We start from the raw sequence: 27,364 nt of genomic DNA, 5'->3' as shown, positions 1-27,364 counted from the left end.
GGCATAAAAAATGTGAAGCACATTCTTGTTTTGGTGTCATGAGGTCACAGTGTTCAAATATCTCAATGTTTCCTTTAGGATTTAGCTCGGTTATGTAGTTAATTTTACACTCAGACACATACAGTTGCAATCAGGGTTATAGCAGAAGATACAGCTCCCACCCTCCTAGCTTGTGAAAAAGAACAGCATGCTGAGAGATAAAGCTTTTCTGATTAGAAGAACTGAGTAAAAGCTTTTCAAAGAGTTAATGATTAGAATACCACTTTGCCTCACTTCTCCCTTCCTCAAAGAAATCACATAGAACTCTTAGAAACAATCATTTAGGAAGGATCAATTGTGACATTGGCATTAAAAACTCTGAAATCCCAGGTTAATTTACAAGCAGGGAAGACATAGTACAGATCATGCCAGCAGGGAAGATTTTCTTATCGATTCCCATTCCTCAGAATTGTCAATTGAGATGTTATTTCATTCAAAATCTTTGTCACAACCAGAGAAACAAAACTGACTGCTTAGTTACTGAAGTGGCTATCAACGGTCAAATAGGGGCACAACAAAGGAATCTTGCAATGTGCATGAATATCAATGTTAAAAAAGGGAATTCAAATATTGTAACACAAATTTAGTTTCCTAAACGATTTGTATCCAGTACTAACATTGCTCCTGAGACCGATATCAATCAAAAGATTCAACGTTTGCTCAGTTTTCTAAATCTGATGCCTAATTTACATATATTTGTCAGCCACAGGTTAGATTTCTGGCTTTGCACCCAGTAGTATTTGATCTAGCACTTTGGAATTGGCTACAACTGCATTGTTTCTACACCAGTTTTGTCAAGGGAGGAAGCATGCAGGAAATCTTTGTGGCTTAATATGGTGTATTTGGCATTGAAAAATCAAGAGATTAAAAAAAACACATAAGCCAGTGCTTTTCAATGCTTCCAGTGGTGCTAAAATTGCAAACACAAATCTGAAAAAAAAGACAGTCTCTGTACAAAGCACGATAGACAATCCCAAAAATAATGCATTATATTACAGGGAAAATTTATCATTTGCAACTGCCCCAAATAAAATGTTCTATATTAAACATGCTCAACAACTAAATCTGCAAAAGATAAACTCCATCTAAAACAGGAGCGCCATAAATACATTTGGTCAAACACATGATATTCGTGGAACACTTCATACTGGGAAAATGTTTTAAGTATTTAATGAGAAAATCCCTCACTAGCCCCAGATATTTCCCAGGAGGTGAGGTTAAAAACTTCAATTTTCTAAGTGGATTTTCTAAGTGGCATGGAATCTCTTTAATTAAAGGATAATTTTTGGGCTAGGATTAGAGAGATGCAGGAACTCTTGCATTAAGTCCAAGAATAACATCCTGAAAAGTCAATGGCAAACTTAATGGAGAACCAAACTGGGAAGAGACAAAGACACATATGGGAGTCGGATCCACAAGAAGAAACAAAAAACTATCCAATTTAAACAAAGTTTAACCATGATATAAATTACAAAAAGCTTTCACACAGTAAGCTTACCAATGGCTACACGGCACTGAACACAGCAAGTTGAGCAACGTATCATTTGAGATGCTTGTACTGGTTTTGAAACAGAATATCACTGCTCAAATCTATTAACACAGCAAAAACATAAAAAAACAAGCAAAACTAGTACTGCTGAATGTGTAACCTCAACACAAAACAATACCCAATCTTCAGGAGGTGTTAAGCCAGTAAACATAGCACCAGCTACACAATTTACAGGTGAACATTCCGTCAGAGCATGGGCATTTCAGCAAAAGCACCAATCTTACTCGCCCCAGTAATTATAGCAACACACAGTTTTAATTTAAAACAAGGGAATAGCAAGAAATATAAGCATTTAAAATGTCGCCTTGGAAGCAGTTCTCCTCAATTACAACAAATAATCACTGTCCCGGTAGGAATGCACACTAAACCGCAGGAAGAATAAAAAATAGCTTGAGTTAAAAAGAAAACCTCATCGCTGGTAACGCATGTACAAGGTGGTCCAAATTATGCATGCAGTCAACATTTACCACACATTACTAGCAGCTGGACATGGATTGAACATTATATAACTCAGGCAAATTGCTAGCTGTTTTGCACGTGTCCACAGTGGTGAAAATTAATCAATATCGATAACATCTATACATGTACATAAACAAAAGCACTGTATATAAGCAAAAAGGAGTTATTTCCCCTTCAATTCTTTAAAATGATGTTTAACCTGACTTTTTTTTTCAAGCATGGAAAGTTGAATGCAAGAGATGGATAGAATTAATAATCAAATAATGTTAACAAATCAAGAATTAAAATATTTATTTTTCTTTGAGAGATTCTCATGTAAAATATATACAATATTGATGTACTTCTATTTTAACATAAATAGTTTGTCAGGCAGGTTGGACACAAACAGAGCTGGAGATTTAAATGGATGGGCAATAGATGGTGGCATACACATCAACTCCCAAATCCCACGAATGAATAAAAACAGGATTTGAGAGAGCTATTTCACAGGGTTTAACTCATTTGCTGGGAGTGTTGGAACCAGGCAATAATACTAGACAGTATTAAGGTGCAGAGAATGCAGGAAAAGGTAGATAACACTGCACTGCACACTCTAGATACTAGAGTAGGCAATACTGAAGTATTAAGTGGGATCAGCATAAAGGGGGAAATCAATAAAGTCGAAATTGAGGTTATGGTTCATGCATGTGAACATTATAGACCAGGGTAAGCAAATCTGGAGAGATGTAGGTGCAGAAGGCCAAATGGAAGCATGACGTTGTGGCAATAATAAAAACCTGCTTAAAGAATCTTTTAATCTATTCGGTTGGAGCAAAGTTTTTAAAAACAGGACCTCGACATTGCTTTGGAAAGTCTATAGGCTAAGCAATTAGTGGGAAAGATATGGAGGACAAAACATGTAAGAAAATTACAGAGAAGTGTATAATTGATAGTTATAATGGGAGACTATATGTTGATTGGCCTAATAACAGTATGAAGTGTTGAGGGTGGCAAGATTTCCTTGAACACATTGAAGGGAATTTCCTGCTGATGCATGTTTCAGGCCAATGAACTAATGGTATATCTGATTCTTGAGAATGAAGTGAAGCAAAGTACAGTTGAGCTATATATAGGAGAAAGCAATTATTGTACCGTTAAAAAGTTTAGGTTGACTGTAGGAAAAGACAAGTAACAATCCAGAATGAGAATTAATTAACGTGGGGTGGGGTAGGAGAGACAAAGAGAGACAGAGACAGAGAGTGCAAGCAAAAGAGAGAGAGCGTGCAAAAGAGAGAGGGAGAGAATATGCCAACTTTAATGGTGTAAGAATAGATCTGACTTTTAAACCTGCATCAGGCATTAGCAAGCAAAATTATACCTGAACAATGGACTACCTTAAAAGCAGAGATGGTTTGGACATAGTCAAGATATAGCTCCATGCAGGGCAAACATACATAGTGGTCATCAGATGACAAAGAGATAGACAAGTCAAAAAAAGAATAAAACCAGAAACAGTGGCATACTTAGCCTTGAAAATCTGCAGTCCTCGCTAACATCTGGGGCTGATTCAAAAATTGAGAGAGCTATCCCACAAACTAGTCAACCCACATGATAAACAATGTTTCAGACTCCACTGTCAGCATCTTGATTATATCCTTTCCAACAAGCATGACAGAGACCAGAAATGGCAGCATAGAGGCATGCAGTCGTAAAAGATTGGTCCCAGGTGTCCTCAACAGTGACTCTAGACCCTATTAGGTCTCATGGCATCAGATCAAAATGGGCAAGGGAATATTTTCTAACTACCAGCCACGCAGCTCATGAGTCAGTCCTCCATGTTGAACACCATTTGGGGAAGCACTGAGGGCAGCAAAGATATAGAATTTGCTCTGAGTGGGGAATTTCAGTGCTCATCGCCCAGCGGGAATCTGCAGAGCCAAGGGCAGATGGCGAGAATATGTATAGGGTATAAGCAGGAAGGGAAAGAGTTACATTTGAGCATTGTGAAACAAGAGGTTTGACTGAGCATGACTCAGATCAGATAAGAACTTACAGTTAACAATGGGGTGCTGGAGGCAAGGGTAATGGGTTAACAAGGTGGAAAAGCAGTCATTATGTACAGCCATTTAACAATATTGGAAGGATTCAATATGTAAGGTCAGCTAACATAGGTAAAGTATCTATTGTATAAATCCAGTTAACAATGTTAAGAACATTGCATATCAGATAAAGGCTTGGTCTCTGCTCTTGATACTCATTGATTATAACGGTCACCCAATTAATATGTATGTTGCCTAATCTGGATGATCCTCCCTGTAAAATGACTTTACAGTTCATTGAGAAACTGCTGTTCCAGAGAAGAGCATGAACTCATGTTCTTGTGCACATGGGCAATCATTCTCTCCCCCTCCAGGGCCCAGAATAAAGATGAAGGAGGCAAGACTACACTGTGTCTCTTAGCGTTTTGCGTTAGCTGAGGTGGGGGAAAAGTGGGACAACAACATTGGCATAATTGGGAGGATCCAGACTGATAGTTACGATCGGACAGCGTCAGCAGCCGCCTGGAACATCGATGTCTCGAGACAGACGGGCCCACAAGGTAAGATTTTAAACCTTGGTCCCTCTCTATATTCCTGTGTGCCAGAGACAGTCCCGTCACTTGATTGCTCTCTATTCTACAGATTCCTTGAATGGTAATTAGTTCAGTCGAGAGACACCGTTTCGCAAATGAGCTGGCATGCAGAGGCTTGGGTCTTCTGCGCTGCACTGGGGGGAGGGGAGTGCAATCGAGGTTCGAGTTCTCTGTGTGGTACTGATGTTTGAGTCTACTGGGTGGGTTGATCTGAGGTTCAAGTCCTCCACACTGTGCTGAGGTTCGAGCTTTTCATGTCTAAGTGGGATTCGGGTTTTCTGTGTCTAAATGGGGTTCGAGCCCCTGTGAGGAGTAAAGTAAGAAAGGGGTTAAAGTCTCCTAGTGGCAATACTTGAGGTTCTGCGAGTCTTTGTTCTGGGGGAAAGAGTGGCTTGGATTGTGGTGCCATGTGGTCCGCTGCAAGGGCTTTCTCTAAGTGTAACTTCAATGAGAGGATGCAAAAAAGAATAAAATGCTGAAATTAAGGCAGTACTTGGGTTGAAAAAGGAAAGTTTCAATGTAAATTGTGCCATGCTGAGAGTGATGTTTAAAAATTTTGGTTTGTTAAAATCCTGGTTTTAAATCCTTTTAAGTAACTGGTTTGCCTGAATCCCAATTCAATAGGTTTTGTGGGCTATGAAATGGGGCAGATTTTGTTTTTACATTAAAATTGTACAACATTGTCCTTTTTAAAATTATCCAACTTGTAACCTAAAAACAAATTGATTGAGTGCCTTAGCCCCAGATTTGTTTTAAATTCTACAATGCCTGCTTTAAAAAAAAGTTGGGTCAGTGGTCATCTTTAGCCACATGACAGTATTGTATTAAAATATCTTTGCTGCTGTGTTTTTAATGCAGAGTGTTCACAAAAGGAGTGCAATTTTAGCTTGACGTTTTGTTGAGATTTTCTAGAGAAAATTAGAACTGGAGGCTGAGCTGCTTAAATTTTGTTAATTATTGTTAAAGGCTTTATTGGTCCCCTTCATATTGCAAATTCAATGAATGTTGATCTCTACCAAAGTTGCCACTGTAATTGCCACTGTTTTATTTGGGAAGTTTCATTTGGAGATAATACTTTAAAATATTCAGCATTTGTTTCCCACTAATCTTTGAGATTTAAATATGAACTGAAACTTCCTCTTCAATTGCTAAAACACAGGAAATATTTTGTTGTTTTCTTACTGTTCTGGACTTTTGAAATACTTTTCCTGACAGCTTTCACATTCGCCAAGTATCAATTTGTTAAAAGAATACAATATTTGAATAACCTAAATGGGGTCCCCTGAGGGTTTGATTTTAGGACCATTGATTGCGGTTTGTAAAAGATTGAATTGCTTAGGCAGTACAATTTAGAAGCTTATGGATCGTACAAAACTTGATAATGTCATAAATAGTGATGAGTAACAGGCTTCAAAAATTTAAAGAATGTTGAAATAGGCAGACACAATTTAGTACAGTTAAATGTGTGACTGTCTTCATATTTATTACCACCTTGGCAAGGAAGGAATGAGACAGGAAATGCAGATACTTTCAACAGCTAACATCATCTCTAGAGTTCCTCCATCCATAGGTGTTCGGACCACCGCCCACCCCTCCACAACCTGATCCAACGGATTCAATCAGCTCCCCAGTCATGAGCACAAAAAGTGAAGAAATTAACAACAAAGAAGAGTTTGGTAAGCTTTGTCAGTGGCCTTCCTATGGACATTAAACCACGTGAGCTTTACCTTATCTTTCAATCATTTAAAGGATATAAAGGTTCACAGATCAAAGTTAACATCACAACAGCCAGTTGGCTTTGTTACATTTAACAGCAGAGTGGGAGCAAGGTTTGTAACTCAGGTTGAGGTTTAGGGTGAAGGTTTGCCCGCTGAGCTGTAGGTTTGATATCCAGACGTTTCATTACCTGGCTAGGTAACATCATCAGTGGTGACCTCCAAGTGAAGTGAAGCTGTTGTCTCCTGCTTTCCATCTTTCTCCTGGATGGGGTTCCTGGGGTTTGTGGTGATGTCATTTCCTGTTCGTTTTCTGAGGGATTGATAGATGGCATCTAGATCTATGTGTTTGTTTGTGGCGTTGTGGTTGGAGTGCCAGGCCTCTAGGAATTCTCTGGCATGTCTTTGCTTAGCCTGTCCCAGGGTAGACGTGTTGTCCCAGTCGAAATGGTGGTTTTTTTCAGCCGTGTGTAGGGCTACGAGGGAGAGAAGATCGTGTCTTTTTGTGGCTAGCTGGTGGCTAACTTTCTTCCTGTTTGACCTACGTAGGACAAACAGGAAGAAAGTTAGCCACCAGGATACACGAACACCAGCTAGCCACAAAAAGACACAACCCTCTCTCCCTCGTAGCCCTACACACGGATGAAAAAAAAACACCATTTCGACTGGGACAACACGTCTATCCTGGGACAGGCTAAGCAAAGACATGCCAGAGAATTCCTAGAGGCCTGGCACTCCAACCACAATGCCATAAACAAACGCATAGATCTAGATGCCATCTATCAACCCCTCAGAAAACGAACAGGAAATGACATCACCACAAACCCCAGGAACCCTATCCAGGACAAACATATAAATAGAAAGCAGGAGACAACAGCTTCGCTTCACTAGGAGGTCGCCACTGATGATGTTACCTCGCCAGGTAATGAAACGTCTGGATATCAAACCTACAGCTCAGCAAGCAAACCTACACCCTAGAGTGGGAGCAGACACAGCAAAGAATGCTGCGTTCACGTAGCCTGCTGATGCAGCGCACACTCAGATGCACTGGTATCCACCATCTGAAGCATTTCCGGAAGTCTCGTCAGTTTTGTGAATCATTTAACTGCCCTTCTCATAGAAATCAGATTTCTCCGTGGAGTGACGCACAAGGACAGACTGAATTTTTTTTCAGGTTGGACTTTACTAAAGGAGATTTTGGAGAACTGGCTTGTTTCCACTTGACTTAGGGAGATGGAGTGGTCACTAAGGACTGTTTATTTAAGAACTTTACTGGTGAATTTTTTTCCCCACAGAGGAGGATTCTTCAAATTCCACTTACTGTAACGGACTAGTAATTTTTGTTGTTATAATCATTGTATGCTGTGTGTCAATAACTTGCTTAAATATCAGCTGTCAGAGTCTTATGAAAGCTGGTAATGCCATTGATTATCATGAAATAATAAAGGAGGGAATGGCAATGTGTATAGGGTATAAGCAGGCAGGGAAAGAGTTAAGTTTGGAGTTTTGTGAAACAAGAGGTTCAGCTGAGCATGACTCAGATCAGATAAGAACTTACAGTTAACAATGGGGTGCTGGAGGCAAGGGTATTGGGTTAACAAGATGGAAAAGCAGTCATTATGTACAGTCATTTAACAATATTGAAAGAATTCAGTATGCAAGGTCAGCTAACAAGTGAAAAGGGTCCATTGTATGAATCCAGTTAACAAGGTTAAGAACATTCGTTGCACAACAGTAAAGGGCTTCGTCTCTGCTATTGATACTCATTGATTGTAATGATCACCCAATTTATGTTTGTTGCTTTATCTGGATGCACCTCCCTGTAAAATGACTATACAGTTCATTGAGAAACTGCTATTCCAGAGAAGACCGTGAACTCATGTTCCCGTGCACATGGGCGATCATTCGCTCTCCCTCCAGGGCCCAGAATAAAGATGAAGGAGGTAAAACTACACTGTGTCTTGGAGTGTTTTGCTTCGACTGGTGGTGGTGGGGAGAAACGGACATGACAATGGCACTGCATCTACAGGCTCACTGATTTCATACAGTTACATTGGTTCTCAGCTTTCATTTGGTCCTATTGCCATCAATGGTTATCCTTCTGCACCTTGTTCAATTAACTGGATATCAATGCATTCGCGAAGATCAATGCATGGAAGGAGTTGCGCTGAAGAATCTAGTATTTCTAGATCTTAGGCATTTCTACTAGTTTCATTACTCTGTTAACTTACATAATTATTTTAGGATAAGTGAGTTTCAGACATAGAACAAAGTGAGTAGCATCTAGGAACATTAACATTTTCACAAAGTCTCCCTCACTGATGAACGTGCAATCTCCAAGAACCAATACAGAATTAGAGTTGATTTCAAAGGTCCTGCCATTATATTTCAGGATTAGGATGCATAACCATTCTACAGGTACAGAACTCTCTCAAATGAATAACAGGGCAAGAGTTGATGCTTCAAGCATTTACGCAAGCACTACATTTTGAAGTTGCCCCGGAGAATATAGCACCTGGAGTTACTTTCTCAATCCCTTAATGTGTTGTTTGAATATAGGGTCCACAGTGACTCAAATTGTCTCAGTGTTAGAATTGTAAGTAATCCATTTGTGTCTTAAAGGAGCTGGCAATCCTGGAAAGGTTAGTTATATATTCAGACAACGGTTCATGTATTTCTGCTTGTTAACCCAATGTCCCTCAATAACCTGTGCATTTAAAGTACAGCAGAGCCAATTAAATATTATGTACATGATTTCTCCATCAGCATGTTTAAATAATGATGTCAGTGACACAGCAGCCTTCTTGGTAATCCTTAGTTTTTGAACAGATGGGCTGGCTGGAATTTCAATTGTTGTGAAGCATAATTTTCCCTATTTGTTTTAATAAACAGGAAAATTAGGGATGATAAGTGCACAATGGAAACACTGACCAGGAAAATTCAGTCATGCTGTTACTGCAACACCAAATTGACTGCCTTCTTCCTGTTCAAGTTACTAACAAGAAATTCCTAGGTTTCTTGAAACAAGCTATCCACCCAACTGCCTCCACATAGAAGACTTTAAACAAACTAGAAACATGAAAGACATACTTTGAGCACCAAATGAATTAAAACACAAAAGTGAAGATATGATCTGGCTGATCATAGACTTCAATGCCTTTGACACACACGCTATTGCCATATTATTTGTATCACCGGCACTGAGAAATTTATGAACCTCTACTTTAAGTATACTCAAATAACTGAGCTCCCATACCCCTCTGGGGTACGGTATTCCAAAGATTCACAATCTGGAGCAGAAAAAAAAATTTCATCTTAATCCTAAATTGGTTCCAAACTTCCAAAGCAGGGGAAACATCTTACCTGCATTGACCTTGTCTATCCCTTTGTTGGCTTCAATGAAATCACCTCTTATTCTTCAAAACTGTAGAAGAAACAAGCCCATTTTTCCACCCAACCGCCCTTCACAGGTCAGTCCCACCAACGAGGAACAAGCCTGGTGAACATTTGCTGCGTTTCCTCTACGACAAAAATATTTTCCTAAAGTAAAGGGATCAAAACTGCAGTCAGGAATCTGTACAAATGCTAATCTCTTAACGTTATGTTCTCAACAACTGTTCTTCTATCAAAGTAGATAACCTCACGTTTTTCCACATTAAGTTCCATCCTGCCATGACCTTGCCCATCACCAAGTCTGTTGAAAACCTCATGAAGCTACTTTGTATCTTCCCCACATTATTGGGGCAGCTGGGGCCCAAATAATGATCCTTGCAGTATCCTAGGAACCACAATCCACCATCATTAAAATGACCCATTTATTCCTACTTTTCCTCTTGCTGTTAATCCTTAATCCATGACAATACATTACCTCCTATCCCATCTACCATCCTATTTAATCAACCTTGTGTGAGGGACTTTCCCAAAAACCTTCTGAAAATCCAAGTATACCATGGTCGACCAACACCTTTTATAACAGGTCCAGAGGTTCCCTATTCTCTCTCCCACTTTTCTTAAAATCTGCTATCTTCTAACCTGTGGGAACCATTTCAGAACGTGTAAAATTTTGGAAGTTGATCACTGATACATCCACTATCATAACAGCTACCTCTTTCTCTAAGATGTAGAATATATCAGGTCCCAAAGGCTTTACAATCTTCAATCCCATTCATTTCTCCAACATAACCACCACCCTACCCCTCCTTAAATTTCTAATTTGAAGCATTCTCTTGTATTGCATCTTCCTCAGTGAAAACAGAGTAATCATTTAACTCCTCAGCAACCACTCTAGTCTACAATATAAAATTCTAATTGTGCTAATAAAGAACTCACTCTTCTCACACTTTCCTTCGCCGAACATATATTTTATGAACCTATAGAAGCTTTTACAGTCTGGTTTTATGTTTCTGCTAGATTTCATTCATATTCTATTTTCCATTTTATCAATTTTGATTTTTTGTTGAATTTTAACCTATTAGTGTATTAATATTCACAGCAACTTATACATTTTTAAAAATCTTATATACAGACCATTACATTTTTTCGTTAGCCACAGTTGATTCATTTAATTAGATTTTTGTGGCTTGAAAGAATGTATAATTTCTGTGAACTCTGCACAAATTATTTGAAGAATATCTTTTGTATGTACCTTTGTACCTTGTTAAATTATTATCCCTATTCATCTTCGCCAATATAACCCCCCTCCCCATATTTGCATAATTTCCTTTGTTCAAATTTATCACCTTTTGCTTTGGATTGAACTACCTCAATTTCAAACACAATGTAAAATCCTATCATACTCAGTTCGTGGTCTTGCAGTCATTTTTCCGCAACAGCAATTAGGTCATAGCAATTTACTTCTATTGCCCCTGAGAACTGTCTATCTTAATAATAATCCTGCATGCAGACAGGCAGAATACCCTTAACATTAACCTTTATGATATTATTCTAGCTTAGCTTTCTTTTGCCTGCCTGCTAATTTCAATTGCCAATTCTTTTATTTCCCATTACCAGCTTGACTCTAATGTGGGGTACCACTCAGCTTCCTACTCCCGGACAAGCTCGTTTTGATTCTCCCCAACAGCATTAGCAAATCTCCCTGTGAGAACTCCAATCCCGATACTGTTAAAAGTACAGTTTGTACTTGCTCCATCTGCAGCAAAGCCTGTCCCAATCCCTCAGAAAACTGATACCTCCCTTTGACAAATTCTCTAGCCATTTGTTCAATCAACTAATCCTTCCTATTCTTTTGGTCACTAGCGTGTGACACAAGGAGTAACCTAATTCTTGCTTTCGATTTCCTTCCAAACTCAAAATCCAATTTCAAGAACTTCTACCTCTTCCTACTTTATGTTGTTGGCCCTAATAATGGACCATGACGTCTGACTGCTCAGCATCCCCTCACTTTGGCTGAGCTGATCTGCCATACCGTAAATTTAAAAACGGACTCATTTCAATTGGAACAAGTAGAATTACTTACCGATTAGTCATCAGCTTGTTCCCTGTATAAGAACCAATTACTGGTTGGTGAAAATGATAGGATCATTTCCTCCTCTTCTTTCCCCGAACTCCCCCAACATTAGCCAAACACTAAACGTACACTGTCCAGACCAAAACAGAACTGAGAGAGGCCTTTTTAAATTAATCAACCTATTTAGATAAGTCATAACATAGCTCTGAAATAGGTGAGTCTTAAACCCAGGTGAGTCTTGGCCTAAAAAACATAGGGACACAACAACTGCACCCAAGATCCTCAAAAAGGTCTTATTATATGCTCTCTGGAAAAATAGCTGAATTTAAGCTTCTGTTAAACAGTCTCCTCATGAACCAGCTACAATTTCTCTCAGAGCTTGTACAACATTAAATTTTTAATTCCGTGCTTAATACAAAGACTTTTTTAAAAAAAAGTTAGTTACTATAAAAAAAAAATCTCAACTTTGGACAGATGTAATCGAATAAAAACTCTCACTCACTAGATTTCAGTGCAAATCATCCAAAATAAGTCACTACGTTAAAATTTATCATAGACCTAGCAAACCACTACAAAAGGAGAGAGAAGGAAATCAGGAAAAAACCTTAAATGAGTTAAAAACAACCAACATCTGAGGACATTTAGTTATTAATGTCTTATACTTGAAGCAATGCTTCATTTAGATCTCAGTCATCTATTCAGTTAGTACAAGAAGAAAAATGGCCCTTCAGTCAGCAAGATGTGCTTTTTGTATTGTACTTCTATCTACTTAAGTGTTCACGTTTGAGTTTACCACAATCTTCACAAATAAAAATACTATTCAATAAAGGGGGACAAAAAAGCACTACAAAGAACACTCTGCTTTTCTACAAAAACCCATGTTTGTCAAATGCCAGAGATACCATCTGACCTATTGCCTGTGTGGAAATCTGATAATTGCATGATGTAAAATAGTCTCAAATATTTTACCCAATTGGTGCAAAACACTGTGGTTAAGAGAATCTATTACCATGGCTGCCTGTTAATAAAATTAAATGTGGAATAGTTAAGCCCATGATCTATCAATTGAAAAAGAGAGTTACCATCACAATTGAAACAGCTTACAGGTAGCAAATCATTATCCTTCAAAAGAAATAAAGTTCAATACAGCTCTTGATTTGAGTAATATTGTACATGTTTTACATCTCTCTACAAAGGATATAAAGAGTTCCTACCAAGCAATTCTCTTCAGCAGTACGATCCAATATAACAAAATGCAAGTCATAAAGGTTACAATACTCATGTACTTCAAATTTACTTTGGCTAGTCCTTAACATTCCCTCCCTTTTCTCAACTGGACTTTGATTTTTGTTGCCACTTTAAGAAACAACACTGGAAAAACTTCCCAATGTTCTACAAATTTTCCATTCAGCCAGTGTGTCTGGAAATGTTCCACTCAATTACACTAAAACAAATAGCATATGTTATCACAAGTGGTGTTGAAAGTTCCCAGACCAAATGTCTTTTTCATAAAGCAATGCTTCAAAAAGGCGACATTTTAAAAGTCACAACTAAAGAATTTAGCAAAACCACCCAAAGAGATCAAATTATATTTGGCAATACCTGCTAGGGAGAAAACACTCAAATTTTAGGCTGACTTCAAGCAATGAGTTTTTTTTAAAATGGTAGTTTCCACGCGACCAGTTTGCCTTCAGGTGTATCCAGATCACAGTGAGGGAGGTAGGGGAGGTTTGAAGTCAACACAAAAGACATATTCACAATACACCCAGAGGGAGAAAACAAACAGAAGAAAACCAGTAAAACTTGGTACTGAACATACTGGTCATTTTAAAGCTCCATTTAAGTATATGAGGCAAGTCGGACCAGTATGTCTCATACAGTTATCTCAGTAGAATATTTTTATCTTCAGACTGAATGAGACTTCAGTGAAGACTATGAAGTTTCAATGTCCTTAATTTGACAATCTGACTAAATACAAATATCGTATGAGGAAAGGCTGAGGCACTTGGGGTTGTTTTCATTGGAGAAAAGAAGGTTTAGGGGTGACTTGATAGAGGTGTACAAGATGATTAGGGGTTTAGATAGGGTCGACAGTGAGAATCTTTTTCCACGTATGGAGTCAGCTATTACAAGGGGGCATAGCTTTAAATTAAGGGGGGGTTAGGTATAGGACAGATGTTAGGGGTAGGTTCTTTACTCAGCGAGTCGTGAGTTCGTGGAATGCCCTGCCAGTAGCAGTGGTGGACTCTCCCTCATTATGGGCATTTAAGAGGGCATTGGATAGGCATATGGAGGATAGTGGGCTAGTGTAGGTTAGGTGGGCTTGGATCGGCACAACATCGAGGGCCGAAGGGCCTGTACTGCGCTGTATTCTTCTATGTTCTATGTTCTAAATAATTTATAGATATGGCAGATTTAAAACTAAACAAAAAGTGACATTTATTTCCAATTCTGTGGAGAATCCAGATTGTTCCACAGAGATTGAATGAATTTCAGCTAAAATTTGTTTGGTTCTCATTTGCGAGCATGAGGATCATGATTTTCAACTTGCTCTCACCCATGCAAATACTTGGGTTAGGCACAGGAACCCAAGCTTAATGGGGATAAACTGGAATGTGAAACTCAGGCCTCAAACAGATCAGCGATAATCTTGGCTAATGGCAGAGTAGGCTTGAAGGACCGAATGGCCTACATCTGCTCCGTAATGATTTCAGTGTTCAGTCAAGTTGCTCTGCTGGCTGACTGCAGTTCAACAGGAAACTGAAGGTTTATTGGGTTTGGAACAACGGGTGTAGGAATAGGCACAGATTTATATTTCATGTGCCTAATTTACTACACTGAGCCACAGGAGGCTTTTGCTGACTACCAGAGCTGCATGTGGAAATAAGGAAAATAGAATGTCATCAATTCAGGCAGGGGGCTTGGCAGTTTCCAGATGTTGCACTGACCCCTTAGTCATGTGCTGGACAGGATGTGCAAAGCCATGTTTCCATAAGGAGTTAGGAAGCCACCAAGGAATGTCCATTGAAGGGAATGGGAACAGATGGCCAGGCAATCTGGCCCAGAGACCTAGCAGCACTGCCAGAAATTGCTTAATGATCTCATATGAGTGGTCAAGGTCGGTGAATGCACCTTGACATCATTCACACACGTCTCCAACAAATCTTTCCTGCTGCTCAATTTACGATACTCACATCATCGTTTACTCAGCAGCACTCTCTCGTAATCAGGACTCACGCCGAACATTTAGATACTTCACCTCACCCGCCTTCCCACAAATCCCAGTCTCTCACCCAGTTCTCAGTGTCACTTGTCAGCTATGGCAAGTACACCATCCCAACAATAGACTGCAATAGTGGGCAGCATGGTGGCACAGTGGTTAGCACTGCTGCCTCACAGCGCCAGAGACCCGGGTTCAATTCCCGCCTCAGGCGACTGACTGTGTGGAGTTTGCACATTCTCCCCGTGTCTGCGTGGGTTTCCTCCGGGTGCTCCGGTTTCCTCCCACTGTCCAAAGATGTGCAGGTCAGGGTGAATTAGCCATGCTAAATTACCCGTAGTGTTAGGGGGGTAAAGGTAGGGGTATGGGTGGGTTGCGCTTCGGCGGGGCGGTGTGGACATGTAGGGCCGAAGGGCCTGTTTCCACACTGTAAGTAATCTAATCTAATCTAATCTAAAAACACAATCACTGATATTCTTTCCATTTTATTGCAAGGAAACACGAGCACAAAAGGGAATAGAGATAAATTGGGGACCATTTTCACCTTCATTTACTGAACCTGACAAAGAAGATGTTCTCTACATTATTTGGCCCAGCCACCAAAAAAGAGACATCAACTTCACAAGCAGCCCTCTCTCTTAATCAGCGGTTTTCGTAACCACTAGTTCAGATACTGTGTACTTAGTGCCAAAGAGTGAAATAGAAAATTAAATAAAGGATACAATTCTGAGTGGGATGCAGGAGTAGAGGTACCAGGGTGCACATGTATACAATCATTGAAAGCGATAGGCCTAGTAGAGACAGCATCAAATAAAACATCAACTTTATTAACAGGGTAGAGCACTTGAGCTCGGAGGCAACATTAACTTTTATAAAATATTTGTTAGACTTCAACTGGAATATTGTGGGCACCACATTATAGGAAAAAATGTTAAGGCATTGTAGAAAGTGCAGAGGTCGTTTACAATAATGATTCCAGGGATAAAGAACTTCAGTTCAAGACAGACTGAAGTTGGGACAGTGCTCCTTCAACAGAAGAGGGCTAAGAGGAGATCAGACAGAGGTTTACAAAATCATGAGCAGGCTGGATGGAATATAGGGGTAGAATTGTTCCCACTTTTAAAATAAACAAGAACAAAAAAAAAGATTTAAAACGATCTACGAAAGAAGAGAGAGTAAATTGAGGAAAAATATTTTCCCATAAGGGAATGGATTGCACTACCCGGAAGCATGGTGCAGGCTGCCTCAATTAAAGTTTTCAAGAGGGCACTGGACATGTGCCATCTTGCATAAGAATAGTATGCATGACATTGGGGAGAATATAGAAGATCGGCACTAGGTAATTTTATTCATTTAAAAAACCAGTGTAGGCATAATGGGCCAAATGGCCGCCTTTTATGCTATAACACTTCTGTGATTTGGTATGTAATATCAAGAGAAGATCTGCATATGGTGAGTCACAGTATACAAACAGACCCTTCAGTCCAGCTCGTCCATGCCGACCAGATATCTTAACTTAATCTAGTCCCATTTGCCAGCACTTGGCCCATATCCCTCTAAACCCTTCCTATTCATATACCCATCCAGATGCCTTTTAAATGTTGCAATTGTACCATCCACCACCAATTCCTCTGGCAGCTCATTCCATACCCGTACCATCCCCTGCGTGAAAAAGCTGCCCCTTAGGTCCCTTTTAAAATCTTCTCCCCTCATACAAACCTATGTCCTCGAGTTCTGGACTCCCCCAACCCAGGGAAAAGAGCTTGCCTATTTACCCCATCCATGCCCCTCATGATTTTATAATCCTCTATAAGGTCACCCCTCAGCCTCTGACGCTCCAGGGAAAACAGTCCCAGCCCGTTCACCCTCTCCCTATAGCTCAAGCTCTCCAAGCCCAGCAACATCCTTGTAAATCTTTCTGAACCCTTTCAAGTTTCACAACATTCTTCCAATAGGAGACCAGAATTGCACACAATACTCCAAAGTGGCCTAACCAATATCCTGTACAGCTGAACACGACCTCCCAACTCCTATTCTTGATGCTCTGTCCAATAAAGGAAAGCATACCAAATGCCTTCTTCACTATCCTATCTATCTTCAAGGAACTATGAACCTGCACCCAAGGTCTCTTTGTACAGCAACACTTCATTGAACATAAAAGGGCTATGCTCAGGCGAGGGTCAAAAAGACAGCACGTGTGTCAGCTCGCATACAACCTGTCAAATGAGAGGTTCTATAGATGGTAAGCAGGAGAATGGTGATGACAATGTATGAATCACTGATGCATTAACAGATGTACCAGGCAGCTTCAAGCCTCCTTTCTACTTCCTAAAAGGGAGTGGTTCCAATTAGGCACAGAGTACTGTGCAGAAATAATTGTTTCCTGCTGAAAGTGGTGGCCAACTCCAGGAGAGCACAAGCAGACACAGCAGTGGTGCACAATCTGGAGGTCACAACTTCCAATGCAGTTCTAACATTGTCTATGCCATGCTGAAGCCTATATCTATCCTCATATTCATTACCAACTACTTTTACAATTTCCATATGGTCTTCAAACTTTATGTTGTTGTTTGCTACACAAATAAGTTGCTTATCAAATATAAAGAAAAACGAAAAACTGACTCCTGAGGAACACCGCTGCTAAATACATCCTAGTTTGAAAAACATACACCTACAATCTTTTGTCTCCAGTAACTGAGCCATTTCTTTTTATTCATTCTACCACTTTCCCCTATGTGCATGGCTTTCGATCTTCTAAACGAGCTTCCTATGCAGCACTTTGGCAAATGCCTTCTGGAGGTCCACTTTCTATATCTATTGCAGAACCTTGAACAGCCTTCTCTGACTTTCAAAGAATTTAAACCGAGTTAGTCAGACATTTCTTTCCCTTTAAAAAAACGTTATTGGCTCTCCTTAATAAACTCATTCATACAAATACAAGTTGCTTTTTTCCCCCCCAGTAACGTTTTTACAGAATTTCCTCATCATTGATATTAGCCTGACTGGGCTACAGCTGCCTAATTAACCTCCTTTCCTTCTGGAATTTTAGTGAAACAATACAAACACTCCAATGCTCCAACATTCTCCTGGTTCAATGAGGATTGAAAGATCAAAGAACTCTTCTATAGTTTAATTGGCTTTTTCTTAACATCCAAGAATACATCTGACCTGAAAGTTAACATATTGATTTTTAGCGAAATCAGTATTTTTAAATTAGCTCAATGTATTGCTATCTGGTCCATAATTTTCCTTTCCTATTTCCAAGTAACATTGCAGAAACCACTTTCTTTGTAGGAACAAATGCAAAGTACTGATTTAATGCTTTAATCACTTGATCAGGACCTCTGTCTCAAAAAGGATCTTCTTTAGGTCCTTCTCAAAGTCAACTTTTTCCTCAGCTAACCACTTCAGAGTTCAATAAAATACTGCCACCCAACATTCCTTGGCATCTTTCCTTACACTAAACATTTTTTCTGATGTCTCTTGTAATTTACATAATCCCCCTGGTTATTAACAAAGCCTTGTTTCTGACTGGTCATAAAAGTGTAATTTTTAAAAACTCTCCTGCCATTTAAGGTACATCAGCTTTCAATTCTCAACTTTTCCTTTTCAAGGAATATATCAAGATTGTTACTGAACAATCACTTCCTTCGTTTTTTTTGCTCCAAATTCAAATGGTAGTTATTATTGGTCAAAACAGAAACACACAGGAAACATTCTGCAGGTGAGGAAACATTCATGAACGTGGAAGAAATGTTATTATTTCAGATCAATGACCATTTGCAAAACTAGAAGAAGGGAAAACAATTTTTGATCAAGTACAGAGGCTAGGAAAGGTTGACAGGGAAATCGGAAAGAGCTAAAGGTAAGGTCGGTGATAGAACTGAAGGGAGGATGAGTAATTAAATGAAAAGGGAGGAATGGCACAAGGGAAAATGGGACAGAAATGAGATAAGTAAAGAAAGATAGGTAAGTCTAGAGGTCAGAGCCACAAATGACAACAGCAGAAGTAAAATAAACTCATTATCTGAAAATAAAATGAGCAGCAGTTATGGTCACAAATGTTTGAACTCAATGCCAAGTCCAGAAGGTTGTAATTTAGAAAGCTTCCGAAAACTGTTACAATGGATAATGTGCAAGTACCCCCAAGAGCACAAAATATCTTCCAAACTCCAGATGCATTGCAATAAAAAGAATCATGATATTTGGGAAGGGCTAAAACATTTACAACAAATTTTAGCACAAATCAGAAAAACTTCCACATCAGCATGACTGGATAAGGTACAAGAAAATCTATACAAGAATTTGCTCAGGCCTCAAAATAATTTCAAAAACAAAATCCACCTTCAAGTCATCTTCAGTTCAGACTGAAAGCACTAAATACAAAGACCTAGGGCAAATTAGTCCACTGGTACAACTGCTCTAGCTTATCTTCAGTATAAGAGGAAACTGTATTCTCACCCCTTGCAGGTTTTTTTCTGAAGATGTCACTGATGTGAATCTTGTATTTTCTTTTAAAAGGATGAGCAGAAATAGCCACCCTATAATCTAAACCTCAAGTCACAGCTTGAAAAACAGACACTTCAAGCAGTAGCAAAATGTGAGGATGGGAGGGGGAATGGAGTTGAAAGGGGAGAAAAAGAAGCAAGTCTCACATTACAAAATTTTTGGGTGTGAAGGATTTCACATTATTGCCTCAAGCTCAAAACATTCCACAAATTGGGATTCCCATACTTAAGAGGATACTTAATAAAAACTCTTTGTAGAACTTTTACAATGGAACTGAAAAAAAATTGTTAATTTACATTTGCATTTGCTGATTGTTCCAAGCATTCTTTTCCCACAGCAGAAACGGAGTTCACTAAAAATACAAACTACAACAGATTATCTAATGTTCTCTTTAAACATTTCAACTTGATGAACAATCTTGCAGTGTAAGAGGATGAACAAAAATGTTATCTCAAATTAAGCCAGAGAGTTTGCCTCCATTATAAATGGCTTAAAAGAAAAATTCACTGCAAATGCCAAACCCGATCTCTTTTAAATCTGACACACCGTGATCAATCAACAAACCTTAAAAGATCATAGATCATGCTTGCAGGAAACCATTGCATTCCCAAAGCACATTTTACTGCTGTTCCAAGCTGTCTTATTTGTACCCTTTGTAACATTTCACAGATTGCTCAGCAGACTATTTATTTTAAACAACTTAACAACTGGAAAATAGACATCACGTTTTTCAGCATTTCACACAAAAATGTGTCAAGCAATTAATGATACCCTAAGAAAACCCTTGGACTTGGAAAATAGTTCTGATTTTTAGAGATACATTAGCATTGCAGTAAGTAGCCTTTTATAACAACAATGACATTTACGGTTTAAATTAACCAGGGATAGAGGAACTGATGGACAAAAATCGCTATAGCATTACACTATACAGCAAGTCTTCATTTAAACCAACCCCATTCAAAGTTATTTTGCTTTAACATCGCTAAGCTTTTCAAAAATATTCATTCACAGGATGTGGCCAAACCAGCTAGGCCAGCAATTATTGCCCATCCCTAACAGATCTAGTCAGAGAGCATGGAAACAGACCCTTCAGTCCAAATTGTCCATGCTGACCAGATATCCCAATCTGATATAATTCTATTTGCCAGCATTTGGCCCGTATCCCTCCAACCCCTTCCTATTCATATAGCCATCAAGATGCCTTTTAAAATGTTGTAATTGGACCAGCCTCCATCACTTCTTCTGAAGCTCATTCTATACATGCACCACACTCTGCGTGAAAAAGTTACCCCTCAGGTCCTTTTTAAATCTTGCCTCTCTCACCTTAAATATATGCCCTCTAGTTTTGGACTCCACCAAGAAAAAGATGCTGGCTATTCACCCTATCCATGCCCCTTATGATTTTATAACCCTCTATGGTCACCACTCAGCCTCCAAGGCTCGAGGGAACAAAAAAGTCCCAGCCTATTCAGCCTCTCCAGTCCCAGCAACATTCTTGCAAAGCTTTTCTGCACCTCTCAAATCTAGCATTTTCCTTATAGAAGGACAATCTAAACTCAGTGTTCTGACCAATGAAGGCAAACATGTCAAATGCCTTCTTCACCACCCTGTCTGTCACTCCACTTTCACGGAACTATGTACCTGTAGTCCTACCTTACCAGTGTGTCATTTTTCTCTCCTGGACTTCTGACCGGATGGTTCAGAAATGCTGGGCTTTTATGCCACCTGTGTTTATAAAAACATGCAATTTCAACAGTATTGTGTACAGTGCTGAGCGACATACTATAGGAAGGATGTGAGTGTATTGGAGAGAGTGCAGAAGAGGTTATGAGAATGATTTCAATGATGAGATTCATCAGTTATGAGGGAAGATGGAGAAGAGGGACTGTTTTCATTGAGACGTGAAGGCTAAGCTGAGATTTGACAAAAAAATTTCAAATTAACGAGTAGTGGATAGGAAAAAGCTGTTCCCGCTCTCTCAAGTGGACTGAGAACCAGATGACACAGCTCAAAGTGTTTTACAGAAGAAGCAAACATTAGGGTGACGGAGGCCAAGAAATATTTCACACAGCAAGTAGTTACAGTCTGGAGTGCAGTGCCAGGAAATGTGATGGAGGCAGTTCAACTGAGGCATTAAGGAAGGTGTTGGATGGTTATTCAAGGAGATATAACTACCCAATGTGCAATGATATAGGGAAAGGGCAGTAGAATGGCACGAAGTTAAAATGTTCAGAAGACCAATGCATATAGAGGGGCTGAATGGCCTCCTTTCGCATTTTCCCTATTCTCTGATTCTGACTGCATCAAGGTGATAGGATCATACTTCTCACAGCTATCTTTCTCTTTTGCTGTAACCCCTCTTTTTGTTCTGTGTTTCTCATGATCTTTCTTTTTTCTCCTTTGTTCTTTCTCAAACAAGCCAATTTAGGAGGACTGTCCTGAAAAGTGATCGTAGGAGCAGGGGAAGGATAGACTCAAAAGACAAACCATTGTGTTGTCACCTGCCTCTTAATACCTGATTTTAGGCTGAAAACCAAACATCCTACAGTATTTCAAAAGTAATAATATTAAATTCCTTGCCAAACCTTTGAAATGAATACAGCTGGGATAATTTAGATTTTAATCATTGTGACTAATTAACTGGTTAGTTTTTGTTTGGAGATTGGTCCTGAGGAACAGGGAGCAAGTTTATTTCCATAATAATTTGATGACCTAATCTTAGACAGGTTTATTTACCTTTCTTCCTGAACTACAATTTGTTCATCTAATTACTGGCAATTGATGAATAACTACAGACCTCAAAGCTGGTCTATTTGACCTCCAGCATATAAGAGCAAACAGAAGTCAAACGAATCCACTTTCATTTACTATATAGTGGTTAAATTTCCCTCTTCTTTCCATCCATGTAAAAATCTGACTAAAACCCAGCAAGAGATCTAACTGGTATCTTATAGTTCATCATAACCACCTGTTCTTGTAAGACATACCACTATTTATGAAGTTCTAGAATATTTTTGTTTGTATGTTTTATTAACCATGCCCTTTACAGAATTATACTTTAGCAAAAATAACCTTGAATGAAATTAAAAGAAAAACAAAAATGCTAGCGAAAGTTCTGACAAAGATTCACTGGACTTGTAATTCTGATTTCTTCTTATGGATGCTGCAAGACTGGTGAGTTTCGCCAGCAATTTCTGTTTTTGTTCCAGATTGCCAGCATCCCAAGTTCTTTCTTTTATTTTAATGAATTAAAAGAACTTGTGAAGCTTCCAATTTTTAACACATTTTCTTTGGAGATTGTTATGGGTTTTTATACAAGAGTAAAAAATTCAGAATAGGTCTTTGACTAAAATCAGCAGGAAACCTCAGTTCAACAAACCCCACAAGGAACATCATTTTGTGATTCGAGTTGGACAGTATTTAGTGTTTACTGGCAGAACCCCTGACAGAACCTTACTGTCCAGTACTTCAACCTAAAATCTTGCCCTGAAATAGTTTGAGTGAGGCTTGAACCCAAGACCTTCTCTTGCAGGAGCAAGTGACAACACCCAACCAAGACTAACATTTAGGTGAATGCTGTCTAAAAGATACCAACAGCTTTCGATCATAATATTGAATCGAACAGACTTTGAGGAATCAGGTGGTGAATTATTCCCCGCAGGATTCCTAGTCACTGACCAGCTCTTGTTGCCACTATTTTGATACGGTTGGACCATATTACCATCAGCAATGGTAATGCCACTTAATGTCAAGTGGCAATGGTTATGTTGCAGATTATGAATGCTTGGCACTGGTGTGGAGCAAATGCTGTTTGACACTTGTCAGTTTAACCCAATATTGGTCCATGGCTGTTTCAGTATCTGAGAAATCACGAATGGTACTGAACATTACATAGTGAACATCCCACTTCTGGCTTTTATCCGAAAGGTCCTTGAGCTCAAATGACCGACCTCCAAAAACCACAAGCATCTTCCTTTGTACTAGGTTTGTCTCCAATCAGTAGAGAGTCAAATGTTGTCTTCAAGTTAATGGATGCAAGGAGACTTCTTTGCGTTGTTCAACATTTCTCTTGCATCTATCAACAAAGGTAGCCCTTGCATATCAACACAAGTCCTACTATATAAACCAGTTGATGACATCATGCTCCCATACTGCTGACAGAATTGGAATGTTTACCAGCAACACAGAGGTCTGCAGAAATACCATCAGCAATGTCTCTGCTGCAACCTCTTACTTCAATGGGAGGACTGATGACAAAAGCTATAGTCTTCATAGCTCTGAGCATTCAAGCAAAACTCCTACAAAACCAACAACAATGAACTGGACACAGGTCTTCATAGATAGAAAATGTCTCCTCTGTCAGATCTGATTTTCTGAACTCAAATGGCCATGAGCACCATGAACATTCATAACTTTGAGGAATCTAGTACCAGTTATTCAACAGAGCAACTTGTCCATCAAGTTGGATCAAGCTTCATGTTCCAACACCTTCATGACGAATCAGAAAAGCAGAGAAAAGGGAGACAGATGCTATAACCTAAATCCCACTCTGATAGATATAGCACCTCCCGTGCGCTCAACGATATATGGGTCAAGAATCAAGGACAAAGAGTTCTCATCTTATTGAAACCAATCTTTAATAAGCACACATTTTATAAACTACAGTGAACCCTTTCTGAGGGGGTGCAATTTCTGATGTCATAAACAGATTATTGCAGTAGAGCGAGCTCACTCTTGAATCCTTATTTTGTACAAAGAAGCCAAGTTTATTTTAAGATTTTAGTACAAGATATTTAAAATCATCTTTTGCAAATGAATCTGGAGTTCTTACTTTTCTCACATTTGTCAGATGTCTTGTCCTCATTTTCTAGAGCTCTTCCTTAATGCTTCTACTTCATATTGAGATTTTAAAATCATTTCCTGAAAACCTACCTTGTGACCATGATTTTGGACAACTCTCCTAGTTCCCCATTTCCACTTTGTGTTTTGCTCTTACATGAAGGACGTTAGAAATTTCTACACCATGAACGCTGACATTCAACCAAATCTAAAATTCAAACCAAGTAGCTTAAACTCTAGGTTATCCTTTCCTGCAGTAACATGCTGGTTTTGAAAACCCAAGATTAGTCTCATGTGGCAGTACTTCATAAATTGCTATCTTCAACCTCAGTGCTGTTTTACAAGTACTTATATCTCAACTAATAGGAAACCTGAATCGCCAATGTTAAAGGAAGAATATATCAGTAGTTTAATATTCACGTGGAAGCAAAGAGATCAGGAACTTTATGGGTTATAAACTGCTTTGGGATCTCCTTGTATCATAATAAGGTGCTATTTGCAGTAATTGGTATCTTTCCTCCTGATTAGAACCTTTCAAACCAGGCTGGCATTTAAAACTGTGTAGTCACTCAATCTGCAGTCAACATGCCCAGGCTAATATGGTCATGTCATGTCTCCTGTCAGTCACACTCCAATTCATGTGAAAATCAGAAGGGCTCTGTCTGTTTCAGCAAGAATGGACTTCCTGTTTGTTTTGGCATTAATGTTCATTGAGAGAAGTCCCTTGTGAACCTTCTTGATCAAAATAGCCATAATATTCAATGCACTTTTTTGTAGCAGAGATAGAGTTAAAAGAGGAAGTGAAGAAAGCTAATGCAAGGTCATTTACACATCTGCAAGCTATTTTCTGCAACCATTGATCAATGCTAACTAGGAATTGTGTGACTCCATCAGTACAATTTTCCCACAATTATAACTGGCCACTTAAGACCAATTTTTTTTAAATTTTCCTATCCCAAGAAAGGTCAAGATGTACAATCGAGGAACTGAAAATAATATAAAGATTTCCAAGCATTTCCTTTTGTTGAGGTGGGGGGTAGAGGCTGAGGCAGAGGGGGATAAGGGGCAAACACAGGATAAAATATTTTATACTCAAAACCCAGTCTACAAACAAAGGTTTAATTCAATTAGGCAAAAGACTACTCAGAGAATGCATGGCAGAGTTCAGGTGTGCCTTTTCCTGCCAAAATTAGTTTCCAAAAGCAGAATTCTCTTATGAACTAAAACAAGAAATATAAATTGCACCCAGTTCTAGAAGCAGCTGGGTAACAAGTCCTTTTATTATCACTGTTGAGAGAAGCCCCTTGTGAACCTTATGATCAGTCTTATTTTGCAGAAATTGTTTGTCTTGTCCAGTGGATAACTCTGTTTATCTAGGCATGTTTGAATGTACAGACCTCTCTCATAAATGGTTAAAATGTAACCATTAGTACATAGATCTCAAAAATTCTTCCATTTGCTATGTTAGATTGAACTCAAGTAGATCCAATTCCATGATAGAATCCCAGGGTATATTGCCTGGAAGACAAAGGAAAGACAAAATTCATGAACTCCTGGATAACAGAGGAAAGTTACTTTTAAAAAAGTGCACTTATGCCAAGGGTCAGATAGAAAACAAACTGAGAACCAACCTGGAAACAGAAGATTCAAGGGAAGAAAGAAAGCAACTATGAGAACCTAAAGAGGGATTATGAAAAAAAGACTGGCAGCTAGTGTAAATGGAAATGCCAAAGTCTTCTATAAGCACAATAATTGTAAAGGCTGCATGTACTGACACCAGCTCAAAACATACTGTGCACTGCTTTAAATCATACATACGCATTTAAACAGTTTAGGGGAATGCAGCCCAAGACCCAAAATAGAGGGGGTTTAGAAGCTGTCAGTTGATAAGACATCCAGACTAGATGAGGTGTGTCCAAGAATGTTGAAGAAAGAATTGCAGAGCCGTTAGCAATTACCTTTCAATCTTTCGTGGATTACAAGTTGGTGCTAGAGGATTTAAAAATTTCAAACGTTACAATCTTTTTTTGAGCAAAGACATAAAGATTGGTCCAGCAATTACAGATCAATCATTTAACTTTGGTAGTGGGAAAACTTCTATAAACAATTAGTTAGGATAGAATTAATTGTCACATGGAAAAGGGACAGTTGATTCAGAACAGACAGCATGGATTTGTTATGCGGGTAAAAAAAAAGTCATGTCTAACTAAACAACGAAGTATTTTTTAAAAAAAGGGAAAAAAAGTTACAGGGAAGATTGAGGAGGTTAAAACTGTCGACGTGGTGTTCATAGACGTTCAAAAGGCCTAGGATACAGAGCAATAGAACAGACTCATGGGGAAGTGATAATCATGGAATAAGGAGACAAAAGCAGTGTGGAATGGGAAACAGAAATGGTATCGTACATACTTTCTGAGCTGGAACAAAGTTTGTAGAGGAATTTCCCAGGCGACAATATTGGGACCCTTGCTTATATAAATAATATATATATAGAAATGATCTAGATATACAGTGTACAATTTCAAAGGTTTCAGACAACACACTTGTAAGTACTGTAAACTATGAGGAAGACAGTATAGAACTTCAAAAGAGCACTGACATATTGGAGGAGTGGGTGGATAGATGGCAAATGAAGTTCAAAGGAGAAATGTGAGAGATACACTTGGGAACAAAGAACATGGAGAGACAGAATAGAATGGTACTCTTTCCTTTAAAGCATGTGCAGGAGCAGAAGGACCTGGGAGTATATAACTCAAATGTGGCAGAACAAGTAGGCACAGCTGTTAAATGCTCTAAGCTCCGTAAATAGGGTAACAGAATACTGGAGCAGAGAAATAATGAACCTAATATATATCAGTGGTTGATCGCAGATAGAGTATGGTCTACAGCCCTGTGTTCCACATTATTGGATGGATATACCAGACAGAATGCAGAACAAGTTTGTAAGAATGATTAT

At 39.0% G+C, this 27,364-nt stretch overlaps 1 protein-coding gene across 2 annotated transcripts in view; it reads right to left on the bottom strand.

Annotated features, from left to right (window-relative positions):
* sdc2 (syndecan 2) overlaps positions 1 to 27,364 on the bottom strand; it is a 90,828-nt gene that overhangs the window by 50,755 nt on the left and 12,709 nt on the right. The window contains exon 1 of one of the 2 annotated variants that reach the window (XM_087986559.1): positions 6,565 to 6,645. The exons of the other annotated variant lie outside the window; for it this stretch is intronic. Within the exon in view, the coding sequence (XP_087842685.1) occupies positions 6,565 to 6,630 (66 nt within the window). The 5' untranslated portion in view covers positions 6,631 to 6,645. Of the gene's footprint in view, positions 1 to 6,564; positions 6,646 to 27,364 lie in introns of those variants that run through there. 2 annotated transcript variants of the gene reach the window in all.

This window comes from Chiloscyllium plagiosum, unplaced genomic scaffold (assembly GCF_037043375.1).
Source record: "Chiloscyllium plagiosum isolate Xiang-an unplaced genomic scaffold, Cpla_swu_hap1 HiC_scaffold_4, whole genome shotgun sequence".
In the NCBI taxonomy this organism is placed as follows: domain Eukaryota; kingdom Metazoa; phylum Chordata; class Chondrichthyes; order Orectolobiformes; family Hemiscylliidae; genus Chiloscyllium; species Chiloscyllium plagiosum.
Note: the sequence above shows the minus strand (reverse complement) of the source record. Positions and strands in the feature narration are given on the sequence as shown.